Here is an 18,155-nt window from a genome sequence, read left to right on the forward strand (position 1 = left end):
GGCAGAATTCTAGCTCTGCCACTTTCTAGTTATTTAAGGCTCAGCCCTCTCACCTGTGAAATGGGGCTAGTGATGTCTAACTTAGCGAGTTATTGAGGAGCTTAAATCACATATAAAAATAACTTAGTAGGATGCCGGGTATTTATAAATGGGAGTTTAGTTATCAGTGGTTGAAGATATGAGTTGGAATCCTAGCTCCTCTCATTTCTAGCTTTGGAACCTTGGGCAAGTTATCCGACCTTTCTGGTCTTCAATTTCCTCATCTATGGAATAGGGTTAATAATAATATACCTGTTCTTGCAGGGTTTCCCTGTAAGATGAAATCATGTGTATGAAAACATTTTGTAAATCTTAATTGTACTCTTCAAATATTAGTTGTTATAACTCAAAAGTTATGTTTCTTCAAATGGATTGTTGAGAACTATTCCTGAAAAATGACTTGATTGAATTCAATCTATTTTTGATACTTACTAAAAACACCAATATAAGTTAAAAGGAGGTTCCATACATGCCACAGGCTTTTCTGCAACAGCTCTATAAGGCATTCCCATGAATAACAGGTTTCATAGGCAGCTTGATTTACAGTTGGTACTTCCAAATGTATCTCACTGAATGTCCACAGGGCAGGGCTGGCATTTACCCCTACTTTATAGATGAGGACATGTGAGGCTTAAAGAATGAAAATTACTAGTTAAGGACAGAGACTAGTGAGTGGAGGTTTGTGGGTGTTTGCCTGTGGAGCTGTGTGCGGGTGTATTTGAGTGCAGGCATGTGTCTGAGCATGCTTTTTTATGCATTTGTGTGTCCATAACTCATGGGACACACCCACAGGGGGGGTGCATATTTGTCTGTATCCCTTGGCTAGAGTGTCGTTTTTGGGGAGAGGAGAAGGTAAACATATCTGAGGTTTTTTACAACTCGTCAGCAAAAACCTTTTCCTCTTCCTTTTTCGTGTTGCCTTACATTCTCAGGCAGTTTCCACAAGATGGCCCTGCCCGGAGAATATCCTTGATTTTTATCTCCACTCTCTGTTTAGGAAAACAACAGTTCTCCAATCCCCGCAGACTTCTGGGAATTACTTCCTCTTTCTTCCCCGCCTGCTAGCTTTCTTGAATTCGCCTTAGCAACATTCAAAAAAGAATTGGTTTATCCACAGCATGTGAACCAATGAAATGTGAGCATGAGAACGGCTTCTAGACCAATGGGAGCCCTGCATGACCCACAAGCAGGCTTGGGACAGAAAATAATAACCTGGAGTTTGCAGAGCAGCCGCTGGGTGGCAGCAGACTAGCTGTATTGGATACAGCACCTCAGCTCGAAAGCCTGTACTTTCTTTTTGCCTTTTTTGCCCTAATCTTGGATATAAAACATTCACCAACTATAAGAATTGTACTGTTACAAGACTTGTGGGTGTGAGTTCTCTGCATAATGTAGTAGACATGGCCTGGAGGGTGGACTGTTGGGTTCCATCCCTGCCTCACCACAGCCAGCCCGATGACCCCATTGTGCCTCCTGCAGTCTTTGTTGGTTTTGTCACAGCCAATGCTAGCCCAGTAGCCTTGGGCCTGGAGGTCTTTCATGATTTTGCCTGCCCAGCCAGTCAGGATGAGAAGCTGGGGAAATCACATTCTCCTTCATGTAACCACCACTACCCCTGGGTTGAGTGGTGAATGAGGTGGGGCTGGCTTTCTGCCACCAGTGAATGGGAGGGAAGGGATGAGCCACCAACAGATCAGTGCCTATCAATACCCCCACATTCTCAGGTGCATACACCGAGACCATTCCCTGCCTTGTCAGTTCTGCTGCACATGTCTGAACAGGGAAATGCCTGACTAGCAAATGATTTGAGAATAGTTCTGCTATCAGGCAGTTTAGCCCTCTTAATCTTGAAGCCAGTGGCAGACATGGGCAGAGGCTAAATGGGACCATAGCAAATATAGCAAATCCACGTTTCCACTGGTTTAGCCATCCTTCTTTTTGCCCTTTGAGATGATAATGCCTTGAACACCATTCAGTCAGGTTTGGGTCCTTCAGATAGTCACAGTTCTCCACAATGTTTCCATTTCGGCCTGACTTACTCCTCTCATCCTTTAAGAATCAGTTAAGGCCTAGTATCTTCAGAAAGTATCCTCTGAAAAATTCTCCCCCTCCCCCTCCCCCTCCCTTCCAGCTCCCTGGTGATCCTGTTCTTGCACTTCCTGTGTTGTTTTCCAAATGTCTCTTTCTTTGTGAGTTTCCTCTGAGAGTCATGGAGCTTCCTGAGGACAGGGTCTGTCCTTTGTATCTCCATCTCTTAGTGTAGTGTTGGCATAAGATAGGTGCTTAATAAGCATTTTTATGAGAAAGGAAGCATGCAAGAAAGGAACTCTTGCTCTTTGAGAAACATATTAGGGACTCAGAAGTACCTGAACCTGGGCTGAAGCAGTGTCTGGGAGTAGGGCACTCGCTGTTGGAGGCAACGTCTATAGCTGTTTAAGACCCAACATCTAGCTGTTTAAGACCATGAGCCATGATTCCAGAGCAAAGCCCAAGCCTGAAAGATAATCTCATTATGGGCTTATCCCTTAGTGGGTTCATCTCAGTCGCATGGTTTCCTTTATGATTGTGTGTTTTAGGAAGAGCTAAGGAGCAAATCCAAGATCTGTGCCAATGTGTTTTGTGGAGCTGGCCGGGAATGTGCAGTCACAGAGAAAGGGGAACCCACCTGTCTCTGCATTGAGGTAAGTCCTAATGTCAGGAGCCAGAGGACAGTGGCCAAGGCCAGTGTGGCTACCTTGTGGAGCCACCCATTAGCAGGCAGTGCCAATGATTTCAGTCTCTTTATAAAAGCATACCTCATGCCTCTGAGAAACATGGAATTTTTATTCCAGGTTCCTGATTTTTAATGCATGGATATTTTTTCTTTTTTTTTAATTTAGCTGTATAAGATTTTTTTAATTAAAAAATAAGAATTGTTTTATATAAGTCAAATAGTACAGACATTTACACAGACGTAAAATTATAATCTTCTCCCATAACCCTTCAATCCCTTAGTCTGAAGTAACCAGTGTTAAAAATTTGGTACATGTTGTTCCACATGTTTTTCTTTTCTATGTTACTATAAGCATTAGGGTTTATATAGTACTGTAGACATAATGGTTCCCCCTATTTTATGCAAAAATGGGATCATGATACAGATATAGATATATACAGTTTATATTCTTTACTCATTATCAGGGATAACACTCTAGATCAGCACATGTAGTTTTAACTCATTTAACTCATTGTAGTGGCATAATAGTAATACAAAAGAACTAGATTTATTCTATCATTTTCCCATAAATGGACATTCAGTTGGTTCTATGGGTTGTTTACCACTATAACCAATAACATCCTTGTGCAAATACCCTTACATGCTACTGCCTTTATTTCTGTAGCATTGATTGACACCAGAGCTTGCTAGGTCAGAGGATATGCAAATTTTTAAAAACAGTAGATGAGATGCAGGTTTTTTTTGATGTTTAAAAACCAGAGAGAGCCTTTGATAAATACTTCTTCTGTAGGCTAGATTCTGACAAGTTCTGCCACCAAAATGAACATAAATACCCTGGACATTCTCTTTTCTGTCAAACCAACTCATAGCCTGGAAACACGTCTGTCTGCAAATTAAATACAACCAATTTAGTCCCCAGGTTAAGGATCCTGATTTGTTGCCCCAGAAAGGAAGTTTTCTAACTCAGAAACCTAAACGCCAGATCCTGCTGGGGATCCGTTAGCTCTGGGAGGTTCTCACTGGCAGTGTACCTGGCCACAGTGTGGTGGCATAAGCCTGGCCTTATGATCTGGAAACCTTATCCTAAAAATTGTACAACTAGATGTGGGTGAGCTGGGACCAAACCTAAGGTTTCAGGAGATGCTGTGAAGACAGAGACCACGTTTGGTTTTGTCCATTTCCCAGCACATAGTGAGCACTCCATAATAAATACTGGTTCACTGAAATTTGTATTTTTGGTATTCTCAACTAAAACTGGAGAGGTTGGGCTGCCATCCACTTCCAGTGCTCTGTGCTTCTTTTTACCATCTGCTCTTTCTTGTTTCACTTCCTTTCTTTATTGGATCTGAGCTAAACTTGCTTCCTACTTCTCCCCCTTAAAAACCGTAGAAGTCCAAAGAAACTGAGTTTGCCTGTGATCTTGGTACCTTCAGCAGCCAAAGCATAAGCTAGTTTCCAAATGAACTTTGTTCCATTTCCCTGTCCATAATGATTCTCTGTAGTACTTCACAAAGACCCAGACAACCTTACTCCTAGCTTCACAATAAAGGCTTGAGATTAGGAGGAAAACAAAGTGGCCCCCCAAATAGTATATAAAGCAAGAGATCCTTATAGTTAGGCTGTGGAAGAATTGGAGTGTGTGTGTGTTTGCCTGCCTGCCTATCAGTCTCTCCACATTCCCAGCTCTCAGCTCTGGCTGTTTTATGTCATTGAATGTTGGAATATTAAGGGATCTCAGATCTTCTGAGACATTAAATGACTTTTTCCAAAGTGACAGAGAATTCAAATTTCTGATTTTTAATAGAACGCCTTTTCTGCTAATTTGATGTGATGAGGCAGTTGTCTTTGTTTCGGTGGCTATAATAAAATATCTGAGATTGGGTAAATAATAAATAAAAAGAATTTAATTCTCACAGTTCTAGAGGCTGAGAAGTCCAAGATTGAGGCGCAGGCAGATTTGATGTCTGGTGAGGGCCTGGTCTCTAACTTCCAAGATGGCACCTTGAATGTGGCATCCTTACATGGCAGAAGGCAGAAGGACCAAAGGGCCAAATGCTGTAGGAAGACTGATATATTCACTTCTTAACCTCATCCACAAGGGAGGAGTCCTCATGACCTAATCACCCCCTAAAGGCCTCACCTCTTAATAGTTTTGCATTGTGGATTAAGTAGCAGCATGAATTTTGGAGAGATCACAAACATTCAAACCATAGAGGGTGTCTCTTTCTTCACTGAATAGAAGAGATGACCCTGGACCAGGATAGGCACTAAGGGCCATAGGCAACTGAGACAGGGTCAGTTGGCCAGAACTGTCACTGCCTGTGCCCTGGTAGGATAGAAGCACCATCTCTGGTGGTGGAGAGTCCCCTTACAAAATGGCTCTGTGTGTGTGTGTCTGTGTGTCGATATCCATAACTGCACAAACATTCTCTCTTGGGTCTGTTTCAGCAATGCAAACCTCACAAGAGGCCTGTATGTGGCAGTAACGGCAAGACCTACCTCAACCACTGTGAACTGCATCGAGATGCCTGCCTCACTGGATCCAAAATCCAGGTTGATTACGATGGACACTGCAAAGGTAAGGTGTGGTCTCACCACTGCAAGGCAGCTTCAGCCATGGGAGCTGAGGAACAGAGCAGTGTGGCCTGGCTGACCACATGGTCTTTCTACCGTGACCACAGCCTCTCAGAGCTGTGGAAAGCACCCAGTTGGTTGGAGTTGCATCCTCTTGTCACTCATGAGCCTGCTGGGGTTTTCAGCACTGTCTACAGCTGGATAGTAAATACGGTGGACTCCATCAGTAATCAGTAACAATAATGAAGTTCCTTAAATGAATTATGTACCTTTTTAGAAAGCACATAAGTTTCACTTTCCTCATGCTTTTTAATTTGGGCACCTCTCAGTATTATTTCCTCTATTTTGCGCTGAAACCATTGCCATTAGAATAAGAAGGAAGTCCCACACTTGTTGCTAATTAGATACCAGCCCCCTGCCAAGCCATAGCCCTGCCCAGCCGCTCTCAGCCTTGCCCTTCCTTGAAGAAACAAGAAGCTGTTTCCCAGGCGATTGTCTCCACTCCATTCCCTATCCAGAATGATTCTCCATTTGAATTCTCAAAATCCCAGTGACCCCTCAATGCAACAGGAGGAGGTGTGAGACCAGAAGGGTAACTCAGCGGCCCTAAATTGTCAGACAAAGCAGGAAACAGAAGATCCTCATACCTGGGCCCTAGAAGAAGGAAAGGATTCAATACAAGATGATGAAAAGGTTACAAATAGTCCCCTACATGTGGAGCAGCTGTAATCCTAGAAATACAGAAAAATTTTCTTTTTTTCTTCACTTTGCATTACACATTTTCTTTTTTTGTCTTGCAGAGAAGAAATCCGTAAGTCCATCTGCCAGCCCAGGTGAGTGCCTATTTTTTCTACTGTGTGCATCTCGGGGAGGACATTCTTTTCATGATAGAAATACTGTGTTCCACAATCCCTGCCAAGCTCATAAGATCTTCTGTGCATCAGAATTGTGTCCCAGAACTGGCCACTCCTCAACACAGCTCAGAAAAGCTGCAAAACTACATTTGTGTGTGTGTGTGTGTTTGCCAATTGAAGCAGCTGGTTGGGTCAGAATGTTGACTGTGTTTTCCCATTTTTCCTGAGTAGTGATTGAACTGCATGAACAGGACAGCCACTGAGTTCGTTTTTCAACATCCTGTAAGACATGCTCATGTTATGGGACTAGCAAATAGAAGGCACAACTCTTTTTGAAAGGGGATAGATAACTGGAAGTGCCTGTAAGACTTCTGTGGTTTTCTATTAGTGATCACTAAAATTTTATCATGATTTATAGTTACAGAACTTTTTTGCGCATACTTTCCTTAGATTCTCATAGTAGCCTTTGTGAAGTAGATTGTACTGTAATTACTATATAGATGAGGAAATTGAGGCTCGAAGAGGCTAAGTGAGTTTTCTGTATCACACAGCTGGTAATTGGCAGACTAGGGAAGGACTCCCAGATTTTCATTCCCCTGGCCCAGTGCCCTTTTCACCCGCAACATGTGTTGTCTTCCAGGAATTCTCTTTTGCCAAAGCTTTTTCTCCTCTGCTTCCCCATCCACTCAACTCTCAGCACCCCCTGTTATTTCCAGTGGAAAACAGCTGTCCAGAGCATGGCTTCGACATGGCCCTCGCTGGGCTTCACATTCTCTTGTTCATAATAAAGGACGATGTAGGTGGTATACAGTTGTAAGTGGGGGAAAGTTTGGATGGACCTAGTTGGTGAGAAAGGGAGAAACTGGAGAAAATCAGAAATCTAGTGGCATAAAAAACTGTAATATTCTCATTTATTCATGTATTTCAGCTCATCTTTGAGTCAAGAGAGCTGCTTTATTGATTTTTTTCCCCTTCAGCTTCCTAAAGTTAATGAAAGTATCCTTTATTTTTCTGCTCTAGTTATTTCTCACATAAGCAGCAAAATCTCTCTGTTTCAATATTCTCAATCTTTACAAATATTTTAGAGATGGGAGCTTGAATCCTGGGCTAGACTTTTTCCAGTTGTGTACCCTGGATGTGCTAATCCTGTCTCCGTGGGCACCGATCCTCCCACACAGTGGGTACCAGATATCATTGGGGTCCTCCCCTGACTGCTCCAGCTGACATCCTCCACTTTCCTGCAGTTGTTTGCTATCAGTCCAACCGTGATGAGCTCCGACGTCGCATCATCCAGTGGCTGGAAGCTGAGATCATTCCAGATGGCTGGTTCTCTAAAGGCAGCAACTACAGTGAAATCCTAGACAAGTATTTTAAGGTAATCCAGAGGTAGGAGGAAGACTATTCAGGCCCATAGAAAGGGAAGCTTCCTTCTCCCATTGCCTGATCACATCTTCCCATACCACAGGAAATGTAAACCTGTATAGACTCCCTGAGTTTCCTCATCATAGATCATTGATGAAGCCATGAAAGTTGCCTTCTCACCAGCTTTATTAGTGGGAGTAAGCAGTGGAGTCTTTGGGATCTAACACACATGTGCTGCTGCCTTTAGGCAGTTAAAGCCACAAAGGTCTTGGAGAACCTGTCAGTTAGGGCCAAGCTCTGTCCCCTACTCCCCATGACACCTTATGGAGCTGGCTGTTAATACAAAATACCCTCTGATTGCACCCAGACCGGGACCACTTCAGCCTCTTTCCTGCCTAGTTTGACATTTCTCTAAGTCATTAACTTAGGCCCATGGCCTGGAGAGATTCTTCATCTGAGAAGAATCAATGGACTGGCATTTCATGGGTCCAGAGATTCTTCCTGAACTTAAAGATATTGCTGTTCCCTATCATAATTAGTTGAAGAGACAGAGTGTTCCACTTGGGAGCAGGAGAGATGCTATTTTCACAAAGAGAAATTAAGGAGGTTATAATATTTAGTGATGGCTCGGGCTATCATGGCATGCAGATCTTTCACAGAACTTGAGAGTTAGAAGCAGCAATTAAGGGCATTCTTACAGCTGATTGACAAGAACACAGACACACACAGGCGCATCACACTCAGAAGCACAGAGAAAGACACACTCAATCTCAAACATGCAGACACGCACACACACACACCACATACAGAGACTCACATGCCACACGGAGACACATCCTACACGCAGACATATTCAGATACCCACATTTCCATGCAAGCACCAAAGCCCTCTTCACTTATAGACATCTAGGTAGATGCCCCAGCCATCTACTCCCTCACATACCTCCAGGGCCCAACCCAGTTGGGACTTGGGAGCAACTTCAGACACATGAGGGACTTTTTGGCTGCTCTGAGGCCACCTAATGTGGCCAATGCCAGTCTAGTCTGTGGATTTCTCTTTCTGACACTATAGAACCTACAGATGAAGAAGTACTGTGTTGGCTTCAAATGGATATTTGGTTAAGACTTCACTTGTGTTACTATCTTTATATAGAGATTTCTCTCCTCTATGGCAGATATTAAGTCTCTGGATTTCAAGTTTTTGAGATCATACTCAGATGAAAAAGCACAGCCTTTCTTGCTCTGTCCTCTGTCTTAACCACTCCCACATTACGGAGCCCTTAGGGCAAGAATGGTTCCTCTTCTACAGAAAAACACATCATAGTGCTGAGCCAGGAGGGTTGGACAGGAACAAAAAGTAATGTAAAGAAAGTGACTGTTCAAAAGCTGAGTGAATGGCAAAGGTACCTGCAGGGCCTGCTGTGAGCAGTGACTTTGCCCTACAATTACAGCATAGGAGGTATGGGACCCAGGACACTCCTTTCCAAGGGCCACTTGGGACCCTGTAAGCATTTTTTAGTGGCCCTTCGATGGCACTCCACCTCGGGCATCACTGACACCTGCTATTAGATTTGATTCCCAAGAACCTAGACCACATTCCCCTCAACACATCTCCATCTCCTCCAGCAGCAACTCACTTTTATAGGCTCCCTTCTGAAAGCTGTAAGGCCCTTTGAGAAAGTAGCTCTTCTCTAGGGCATTCTCACACCCGAGCATCTAAGAAAGCTTGATCATGACTGACAGACATAAAATCCCCTCTTCCCAGACACTCTGGCAGTGTCTTCCAGGAGAAAACAGGTTTCATTTTCTACTTTTTGACGATTATCAGAGTCTTATGTGCTGCTGTCTTCAAAGGAAGACTGCCTCCTCCTAGGTCAGCAGCTGCCTGTTGGTGAGAGGTCTTACAGGCACAGAGAGATACTAGGTCTTTGTAACTGACTGACTGAAGAGAGGCTGAATGAATTAGGTTGGTTCATGGTCCATGATTAGGAGGACCTCACAGGCAGACCCCCCAGGAATTCCAGGCTGTTTCTGGGGCAGGCACCAGAATTCTGTGTTCTGTGGATTCTATATACAGCTCTGGTCTGGGGAGTTGAGCCCTGGGCCCTCCTGAGTTGAGAAAGCACATGGGCTGGACCTTCCCCCAGCTGCAGGCCTGATTCTAGTCCTACTGAAGTGTGTGTACACAGCACTGCCTTTTGAGAGCTGGACTGTGGTTGCCAGGTTCATGGTGCCCACTTGGGCCATGTGGCACTGGGTCTGCAGCTAGTGCTGGATGGTTCCCCTCCCTACACTCATCCCATCATCAGGCCCTGACGACACTGGGGTCTTTGAGGGTTGCTCCCATTTGCCCAGTACATGCAGCATTTGAACTCAAGAAAGTCCTGTGCTACTAACAGTGGCCCCCAGCCAAACTTACTTAATTATTTTCGATTACTTAATCAAGACCTCACAAGGTAAACACTTAGGGAAGTTTCTCAGGGAAAATCGTATAGTGAATAAAGGACATCAGAGACCTGTTCTTGGGAATTAGGACAAGAATAGTAAGTACGTACTAAGCATAGGCCTAATAGTTGTTTCATGCACACCTTCATTATACAACATTAGAGTGGAACACCTGTGATGCGTGGCAGTCAGGAGAGAGTTGCTAGCTACATCTTGCCTTTCTATCTAGAAATTTGGACAGATGTTTCTTCCAGAATCCCTTGCACCATCTGGGGAGCCAACTTGAAAGTAATATGGGGAAGCTAATCCTTTCCCAGGGCAGCAGCATGAGGCAGCCTAGGGAAAGGATTTGGGAGGGAAGGGGAAAATGCTATCGAAACTTGTTAGGAGAGCAGCAGTATGCAACTTGGAATTTGATCAGTCTTGATTTTGACACCCTCCTGCAGCTAGTGCCTAGGTATCTTGAATGGTCCCAGATGGCTGAGGTCTCAGTTTAGCATCTTGCCATAGAGAACAATGTGTGAGCTCACTGCACCCCTCACTTTGTGCTCGTGGGATGCCAGCTGGGTCATGAGGACAGCCTGAGCTGGGTGATCTGAGGACCTGTGCACACATCTGCAGTGGGGCCCACAGGGCAGAGGAGCAGGAACTTTGCATGATGACCCCTGTCTGTAGCTTATTGCTTTGAGGGCTTTGCCTGAGTTCTCACTGATGTGATCAGTTACGGGCACCAAGGTGAAAGTTAAGCACCGAGAACAGGACAAGGAGGCTGGAATCAAGCAACAAGAAATGATCTTATAAGTCTGAAGTGAGCTCAGAGGGTTATCTGCATTGCTGTTCCTGACCAGTTCATTAGAAACATGTTCTGGGACCTGCTACAGAGATTCTGATTCACAGCTTGCAACTTTAAACTCTTGTTACATGTTCGTCAGGGTTTGAGAACATGATGTGGAGGTTGGTCTGTACCCAAAGGTACAGTCGAAAGTGTCTACAGGGCAGTGTCAGAGATAGGGCCACACAGTGTGCTTAGGGACCCCAGGGGCCTCTGTTCAGGTTGCCTCCTCTCCCCAGGCACTTCTCCTCTTTCATCTTGGGCACAGGTACCTTCTCTGCATGTCCCACGGATTAGAGCATTTGTTGCCATGACCCTCTGAGGCCAGGGCAGGGTTGGAATGTATTAAGAATAAGATGAATCAGAGGCGGGTCAGCTGAGTGGAGCAATGATGGAACAGGGGTTCTGCAAAACATTACTGAATGATCTCGTCATGCCCTTTCTAGAACTTTGATAATGGTGACTCTCGCCTGGACTCCAGCGAATTCCTGAAGTTTGTGGAACAGAATGAAACTGCCATCAATATTACCACGTATCCAGACCAGGAGAACAACAAGTTGCTTAGGTGAGAGGAACAAGGGGTCAGAGAATGATCCACAAGGAAAGACTGCCTAGGAGAGGGGACTTAAACCCTTTCCCACCTGCAAAAGAGCCACCAGTGAGAGAATGTCATGTAAAAAGCAAAATGAGAATTCTGTCCTGTTCTATTCTATGAAAGTATGAATTAATATATTGAGTACCACTGATATCTAATCAAATAGTTATTGTTTTTGGTCAGAACTTGCAAGGAATAGAAGAATATAATTTTAAAATAAATTGCCAAGGGCACATCAGGGCAAGTTGTTTCTGAATGTTGTGGGTGATGTTTTACTGATTAATTTTCTGAAGGAATTACATTAATCTATTACTTAACTGTAGGTCCAAAGTAGCTTTGTTCTGATTTTTAGGTAATTAGTGCTATTTCATGTCGATTGCCCTGACTGTTACAGATATATGCCCATCTACTTTTATGGTATTATTCCAGAATAAATATTAATAAAAACTAATTGCTAAGAAACTTTTGATGTGGTTTCAGCATCAGTAAGAATTAAAAATAGGAAAAGCATCTCTTTTTTTCAAAAGAAGTACATTGCACAGTTTCTAGAAGGATTCTTCTTTAATAATAGTCTATGACCTTAAAGTATAGGTTCTGTAAATCCTTCACATTTTGATAATCTGAAATTACATAATGTTTTACAATTTCAACGTTTGAGCCTCATGATATCTCAGTGAAGGAGGGCTTCTTGACCTCCTTTTACGGATAGGAAGACAGGCTCAGAAAAGTTGAATAACTAGCCCAAGTTCATTTATTGAGCCAGGCCTCAAATCCAGCCCAAGGAAGAATTAATGGAGCTGAGTTCTAGAAGCTTTTCTGAAAATCTCTTTCTAGAATGATGATAATGGTGATTCTTGCTTGAACTTCATATTCTTTCACATCCTATATTCTTTTCATATCATCTGTCATATCTCTTCTGTTTTGATTTTCCTCGTTTGGTTGACTTGACATGTGTATACCATGGGGAAAGGCAATTGCTAGTGGAAGGTGTGCAGGCAGTGAAAACATTTGTCAATCAAAGTAGACAAAACTGTTCACGAAACTTTAGTCATCTTAAGGGGAACATTTGAACAGCCGGAGTGATCTGACATTCAGTATAACAAACTAAAGGTTAGATGCCTGCACTGGTGAGGATGGATAATAGTTGTGTTGGGTCAGTGTACAGAGAGGCTCTTACAGTTAGCATTCATCTTCTTGGCCTCCTATGGAAGCCCTGGGTGTATGTGGTCTTGATGCTTACTTCCCTTCTTCTGAGTGAAGCTAAGGTCTTGCTAACACATTTATCCTGTGTTTTGTTTCAGGGGACTCTGTGTTGATGCTCTCATTGAACTGTCTGATGAAAATGCTGATTGGAAACTCAGCTTCCAAGAGTTTCTCAAGTGCCTCAACCCATCTTTCAACCCTCCTGAGAAGAGTATGCCTAACCTAAGAAATAGAGAGCTGTAGGGAATGGAGGCATTTTGTAGGAGCCAAGATAGAGAGGATTGGTGGAACTCTCCAGAGCTAGCTGAGAAATGCCCTCCCATGATTCTAAACTGGGCCCCAGCCCATTATTCCCATGGTGAAGTTAGGACCCCACATGCTTTAGGTTGATTGTGGCATTTGCTCAGATATAGTGCTTCTGAGTGACAGGCAGGTCTTGTCTGGGAAAAAAGGGTAAGGTGCACAGACTGTAGCAAAGATGCCCTGTTCCACCCTCACAACTAAACTGTTGCCCCACATTTCTGGCCCAACAGAGTGTGCCCTGGAGGATGAAACGTATGCAGATGGAGCTGAGACTGAGGTGGACTGTAACCGCTGTGTCTGTGCCTGTGGAAACTGGGTCTGTACAGCCATGACCTGTGACGGTGAGCTGTGCTTCAGAAAGAAAGAAAAAACAGCAAGGAGAGAGCTTCATGAAATCAGCATGAGAGAAGTTGGGGTGGGGATGATGGAGAAGAGGGTGGTGGCTGGGAGCAAGGAACCCAGGGAGCAACTGGCAGACCCACACCTGTAAGGTTGGAGCCCCAAGTGGGGAGCTTTGAGGGCAAAGCACTTATCCTATAGGCATTCAGTTTGAAAGTCACTCCAGAGGCTTGGAATAAGAGAGGACCAAGACCCAGGGCAAAAGTAAATGATAATGGAATAGTAACATTATGGAAATAGTAATAATGGAATAATAATTTAAAATAATAATTAATAATTAAAATGTTAAAATAAAAATAATTAATAATAATTAAAAATAATAATGGAATAGTAACAGTGAAAGCAAATACTTACTCAGCAAGAACCATTTGCCAGGCTCTCTTCTAAGCATTTTACATATTAACCCATTGATCCTTATAACACCTTAGGAAATAGCAAAAGACTCTGGTGGTTGAAAGACAAAATGACTTCTCCTTGCCATACCCAGCAGAAAAAGAAAAAATGTTTGTAGACCCTCTTTCAACTAACAGAGATGGGTAATCTTTTTTAAAAAGAGAAAGTTGAGCTAGTTGAGATATGTGCAGGGTGGTCTGGGGAGACAGAGAAATCTGAGAGTTTGGGGGGCAGTGTGAGGCTACAGGTTATGTTGGAACCACTGGAGTCCCATCTGGGTCCTGGGCTACAATGATGCCAAAGATCAAGAGGGACTCTTAAAGCCGAGCCCTAGCAAAGAACCAGGGACATTCAGAGTGGAGGCAAGACAGAGAAGGGTGTCGAAGCTAGGTCTGCGACAGAGAGTTGCCTTAAGGTCAGTTGGAACCAGGCCCAAAAGTTTCACCAGCTAGGGTAAACCTAAAGTTATATCAGCCAGGGGCAGTGGCTTATGCCTATAATCCCAACACTTTGGGAGGCCAAGGTGGAAAGCCCAGGAGTTCAAGACCAGCCTTGCCAACATAGCGAGACCATATCTCTACAAAAATGTGAAAATTAGCCAGGTGTGATGGCACATGCCTGTAGTCCAGCTACTTGGGAGGCTGAAGTGCAAGAATTGCCTGAGCCTGGGAGGTTGAGGCTGCCATGAGCCATAGTCACACCACTGCATTCTAGCCTGGACAACAGAGCAAGACTGTCTTAAAAAAAAAAAAAAAAAAAAAAAGTTGAAGAAGTTAACTGTGTCGGCCGGGCGTGGTGGCTCACGTCTATAATCCCAGCACTTTGGGAGGCCAAGATGGGCAGATCACAAGGTCAGGAGATCGAGACCATCCTGGCTAACGCAGTGAAACCCCGTCTCTACTAAAAATACAAAACATTAGTCAGGCGTAGTGGTGGACGCCTGTAGTCCCAGCTACTCGGGAGGCTGGGGCAGGAGAATGGCGTGAACCCAGGAGGCAGAGCTTGCAGTGAGCCAAGATTGTGCCACTGCACTCCAGCCTGGGCAACAGAGCGAGACTCCGTCTCAAAAAAAAAAAAAAAAAAAGTTAACTGTGTTAAGAACTGGCTGGAACCTAGGATCATGTTCAGGAAGATCAGGTTAAATGGTAACTAGGAGGCTCTTCTAGACAAGGATCCTAGAGAACACCAACAGTATAAATGGTCCAGTACTGTCTAAGGTATCACTGGCCTACCACTGCCCAGAACCAAGTCTGTTTTCGGTGTGGAAAGACAGGAAAGCAATGTAACTCCAGGGACAGGTGAAAGAACAGGAAGAGGCTATTTAGAGACTAGAAATTCCTACAAGTTCCTGGAAGTCAAGACCAAGCCAGGATCTCCAGAAGAAACACAGAGTTGCTACTGAAACCAACAAAAAACATCTCAAAACAGTCAGTGGCCTAGCCTGCCTCAACCATGAAGCATCCTATACCTGTCTTCCCTAAACTCCATTCAGTACCTCTCCGCTTCTAACTGCTGCTGTTCTGGCTTTGTAAAGGTAGCCCTCCATTTCTAAGGTGCAGGCAGTTGGTATGCAGTTGGCTTACAGAATAAGCGTGGTCATTTGGATAATAATCTCTATCACATGCATCAGACAAAATTCAAATGATCAGCCCCATGGGACACTGCCCATTTCCACAGCCACTCAGCTGTGGGCTGCTCATCCTCCCTAGATGACTAAGTCCAGAACTCTGTGTGGGTATAACATGGAGCAATCCATGTTAGATGGTGGTGCCCCAGGGGTCTGAGCACGTATGGATGTGTAGGCCATGGATCTGAGAGGAGTTTGTGGAGCCAGCATTCTGGGGCATTTTCAGGTTAGTACCTGAGAGCAGTCTGATCTTAGATCACAAATCAAAATGGGACGGGCAAAAAGGGGCATCAAGATGTGAAGCCAGGTGGAGGCAGAGCCAAGGGAAACTGCTGTGAGGGGAAGGTTGATAGCAATGTTTGGAAGATACGTCCTAGCAGTGTTTCCTAATGGTCAACATTCTTCTTGATAAGCATAGAGATTTCATCCTAAACATAGTGAATCAGCATTTGCAAAAGAGCAGCTTGGGAACCTGTGTAGTTTTTGTTTTTGTTTATCACTGCAAGTTTGAGAAACATTGCTAGATGAAATGGTTGTCAACCCTGGCTGCACATTGGAACCAACCAGAAAGACTTGTAAAAAAAGTACTGGTGTCCAGGTCCCACCTCACATCAATTAAATCGGAATCTCTGAAGGTGGAACTAGACAGCTATCTTTTCAAATGTTCTCCAGGACATTTTGATGGTATGTGAATGGCTGAGAGTCATTGTCTCAGTGGAATCTCCTGTGTCAGGATCCAGGTTTTCACCATAACTTTTTTTGCAGGGCCAGCTTCTGGCAGGGATGTGCTAAGCAGTTAAAGGAACAAAAGCCAGAGAGGAGTTGGGATAGATTGCTTTGTTACAGTGTGTTACCTTGGAGGTATCAATTACACAGGGCCCCTTCATGCCTTCATACTTAGAAAATGTGGGTAATTCACCTCTCCTTCCGCAAGTTAAATGGGAGATGAATTGAGAGCCTCTAGGTAGATCTTGGCGGATTCCTCACTGGCTTACCACAGCTGCCACTGCTCTGAGCTTTGGTTCTTCTTGCAGGAAAGAATCAGAAGGGGGCCCAGACTCAGACAGAGGAGGAGATGACCAGATACGTCCAGGAGCTCCAGAAGCATCAGGTGAATGGTAGCCTCCATGCTGGTTCAGGTGTTGCTGTTGCCATCAGGCCCTATACCACTCAAACACTGCCCAGTGCCCCAGGAGACCAAGGAGGCACGCTCTGTTCAATACAGTAGATCTTGAGTGATACCCCATCACCTGTACTATCAAACTGTGATACAGACAGTTTCCTGATGAAGTCCTCATGGGGCCCTGTAGGTCTCAACAGGTATAGGTTACAGCTCAGTGAGTGGATACATAAGGCAAAATCAGGCAGGTGGTCATTTGCAAATGAGGTGGAAGTGGTTTGCATATAAGCATGGTTTAAGGAAGTGTGTATCCTGTCATGACCAGTGTCCAGACCCAAAGACTGTGAGCTCCTGAAAGCAGGCTCTGTAACTTGTTCATCATTGTACCCTTGCAGTCTCACAGGGCCTGGTATGTAGTCAGCACTCAGTGAGTATGAAAGTAGTGGATTGGGGCCACAGCAGAAAGGATTTAAGTTCAACATCAGTCTAGCTAGAAAATAGCCTGGGGTTAACAAAGAGTCTCCTTCCCAGATACTCAAGAAGATAATAAGAACATTGTTCAGGTTCTATGTCATTAAGTTAAAGGCTTCCTTGGGGAAAGAGTTCTTAGCAGAATAGTGATCCTCTGACATACTGTGGAACTGTTGAACTCCTGGCCCATCCTCCTACTGGCTTATTATGTAGTCTTAATACAGGATATTGCACCTTCCATTACCTGTCTGTAGACCAAATGTAGTAGTATTAGCCTTCTCTCTGACATAGAAGTTTTTAAGGAATGTAATGGTCATAAGAACTGCTAAACTATTGATATGAAATATTTGACATGAGCAAACAGAACTATTACTATTAATAGTAATTGCTCATATCTATTAATCATTCTCGATGTGCATTTTGTCATCATTGTTACTGATAGTATAGAAATCTCATGTCAGTTGTTTAAGCAGAAGCAAAAGCTTCTAGACTTTTGCTTTTTCAGATTTCACCAGTCTTGAGTCTCCAAATGAGTTCAATCCCATGAAGGAGAAAAAAAACTTCATAGGAATTACTTTCGTCTAGGATACAGTAGTTATCAGACAGTACGGAGTGAATTATAATAGCTAATATGTTTAAGTTTCTGTGTTTGATGTGAGTCCCCTCAGATCTGATACTGAGGCAAGGATGCAAGTACACAGTTTATTTGGGAAGCAATGCCAGGAAACACCAGGGGGAGATTTGGGAAATGAGTCCAGGAAGGGAAGGAAGTAATAAAGAGTGTGTATTCAGGCATGTTACCACTGTTAACAAGTGGCTCTTAATGCTCTTGGGGATCTCTGGGAATGGAGTAACAGTGCCTGAGTCGGGATGAAGCTGGGCTGTTTCTACAAGAACTCCCATCAGCCACTGGCTGAGGGCTTCTACTGGGAAACAATAATTCCCTGGCATTTGTGGCCTACCAGTGTGTGTGGACAGAGTAGGCTACAGCAGCCAGAGAAAGGCGTCAGGCAGAGATGCAGGTGCTGGCAATAGGTAGGAAGTCATGCCAGTGTACACCGAAACATTAAACACAAAGGGGCTATGGATGGAACCCCAGCAGTGTCTGCTAGATATCAGCCACTGTTGTCAGGTTTTTTAAAATTTATTTCTTTAATTGAAATATGATTCACATAGCATAAAATTCACCCCTTTAAAGTACATATTCCTAAGATTGTCAGTCATC

The 18,155-nt window shown here is 43.9% G+C and overlaps 3 protein-coding genes across 5 annotated transcripts in view; 2 read left to right on the forward strand and 1 right to left on the reverse strand.

The window, feature by feature from the left end:
* NDUFB4 (NADH:ubiquinone oxidoreductase subunit B4) overlaps positions 1-18,155 on the reverse strand; it is an 812,324-nt gene that overhangs the window by 182,755 nt on the left and 611,414 nt on the right. The gene's annotated exons all lie outside the window — the stretch shown is intronic.
* LOC126949250 (cytochrome c oxidase copper chaperone) overlaps positions 1-18,155 on the forward strand; it is an 846,236-nt gene that overhangs the window by 106,327 nt on the left and 721,754 nt on the right. The window lies entirely within an intron of this gene.
* Positions 1-18,155, forward strand: part of FSTL1 (follistatin like 1) — a 54,585-nt gene that overhangs the window by 32,539 nt on the left and 3,891 nt on the right. Inside the window, exons 3-10 of the mRNA XM_050781899.1 lie at positions 2,616-2,720; positions 5,201-5,330; positions 6,127-6,159; positions 7,425-7,555; positions 11,266-11,384; positions 12,716-12,828; positions 13,151-13,261; positions 16,374-16,450. Of these exons, the coding sequence (XP_050637856.1) occupies positions 2,616-2,720; positions 5,201-5,330; positions 6,127-6,159; positions 7,425-7,555; positions 11,266-11,384; positions 12,716-12,828; positions 13,151-13,261; positions 16,374-16,450 (819 nt within the window). The remainder of the gene's footprint in view (positions 1-2,615; positions 2,721-5,200; positions 5,331-6,126; positions 6,160-7,424; positions 7,556-11,265; positions 11,385-12,715; positions 12,829-13,150; positions 13,262-16,373; positions 16,451-18,155) is intronic.

Source organism: Macaca thibetana, chromosome 2, assembly GCF_024542745.1.
Source record: "Macaca thibetana thibetana isolate TM-01 chromosome 2, ASM2454274v1, whole genome shotgun sequence".
Lineage (NCBI taxonomy): Eukaryota > Metazoa > Chordata > Mammalia > Primates > Cercopithecidae > Macaca > Macaca thibetana.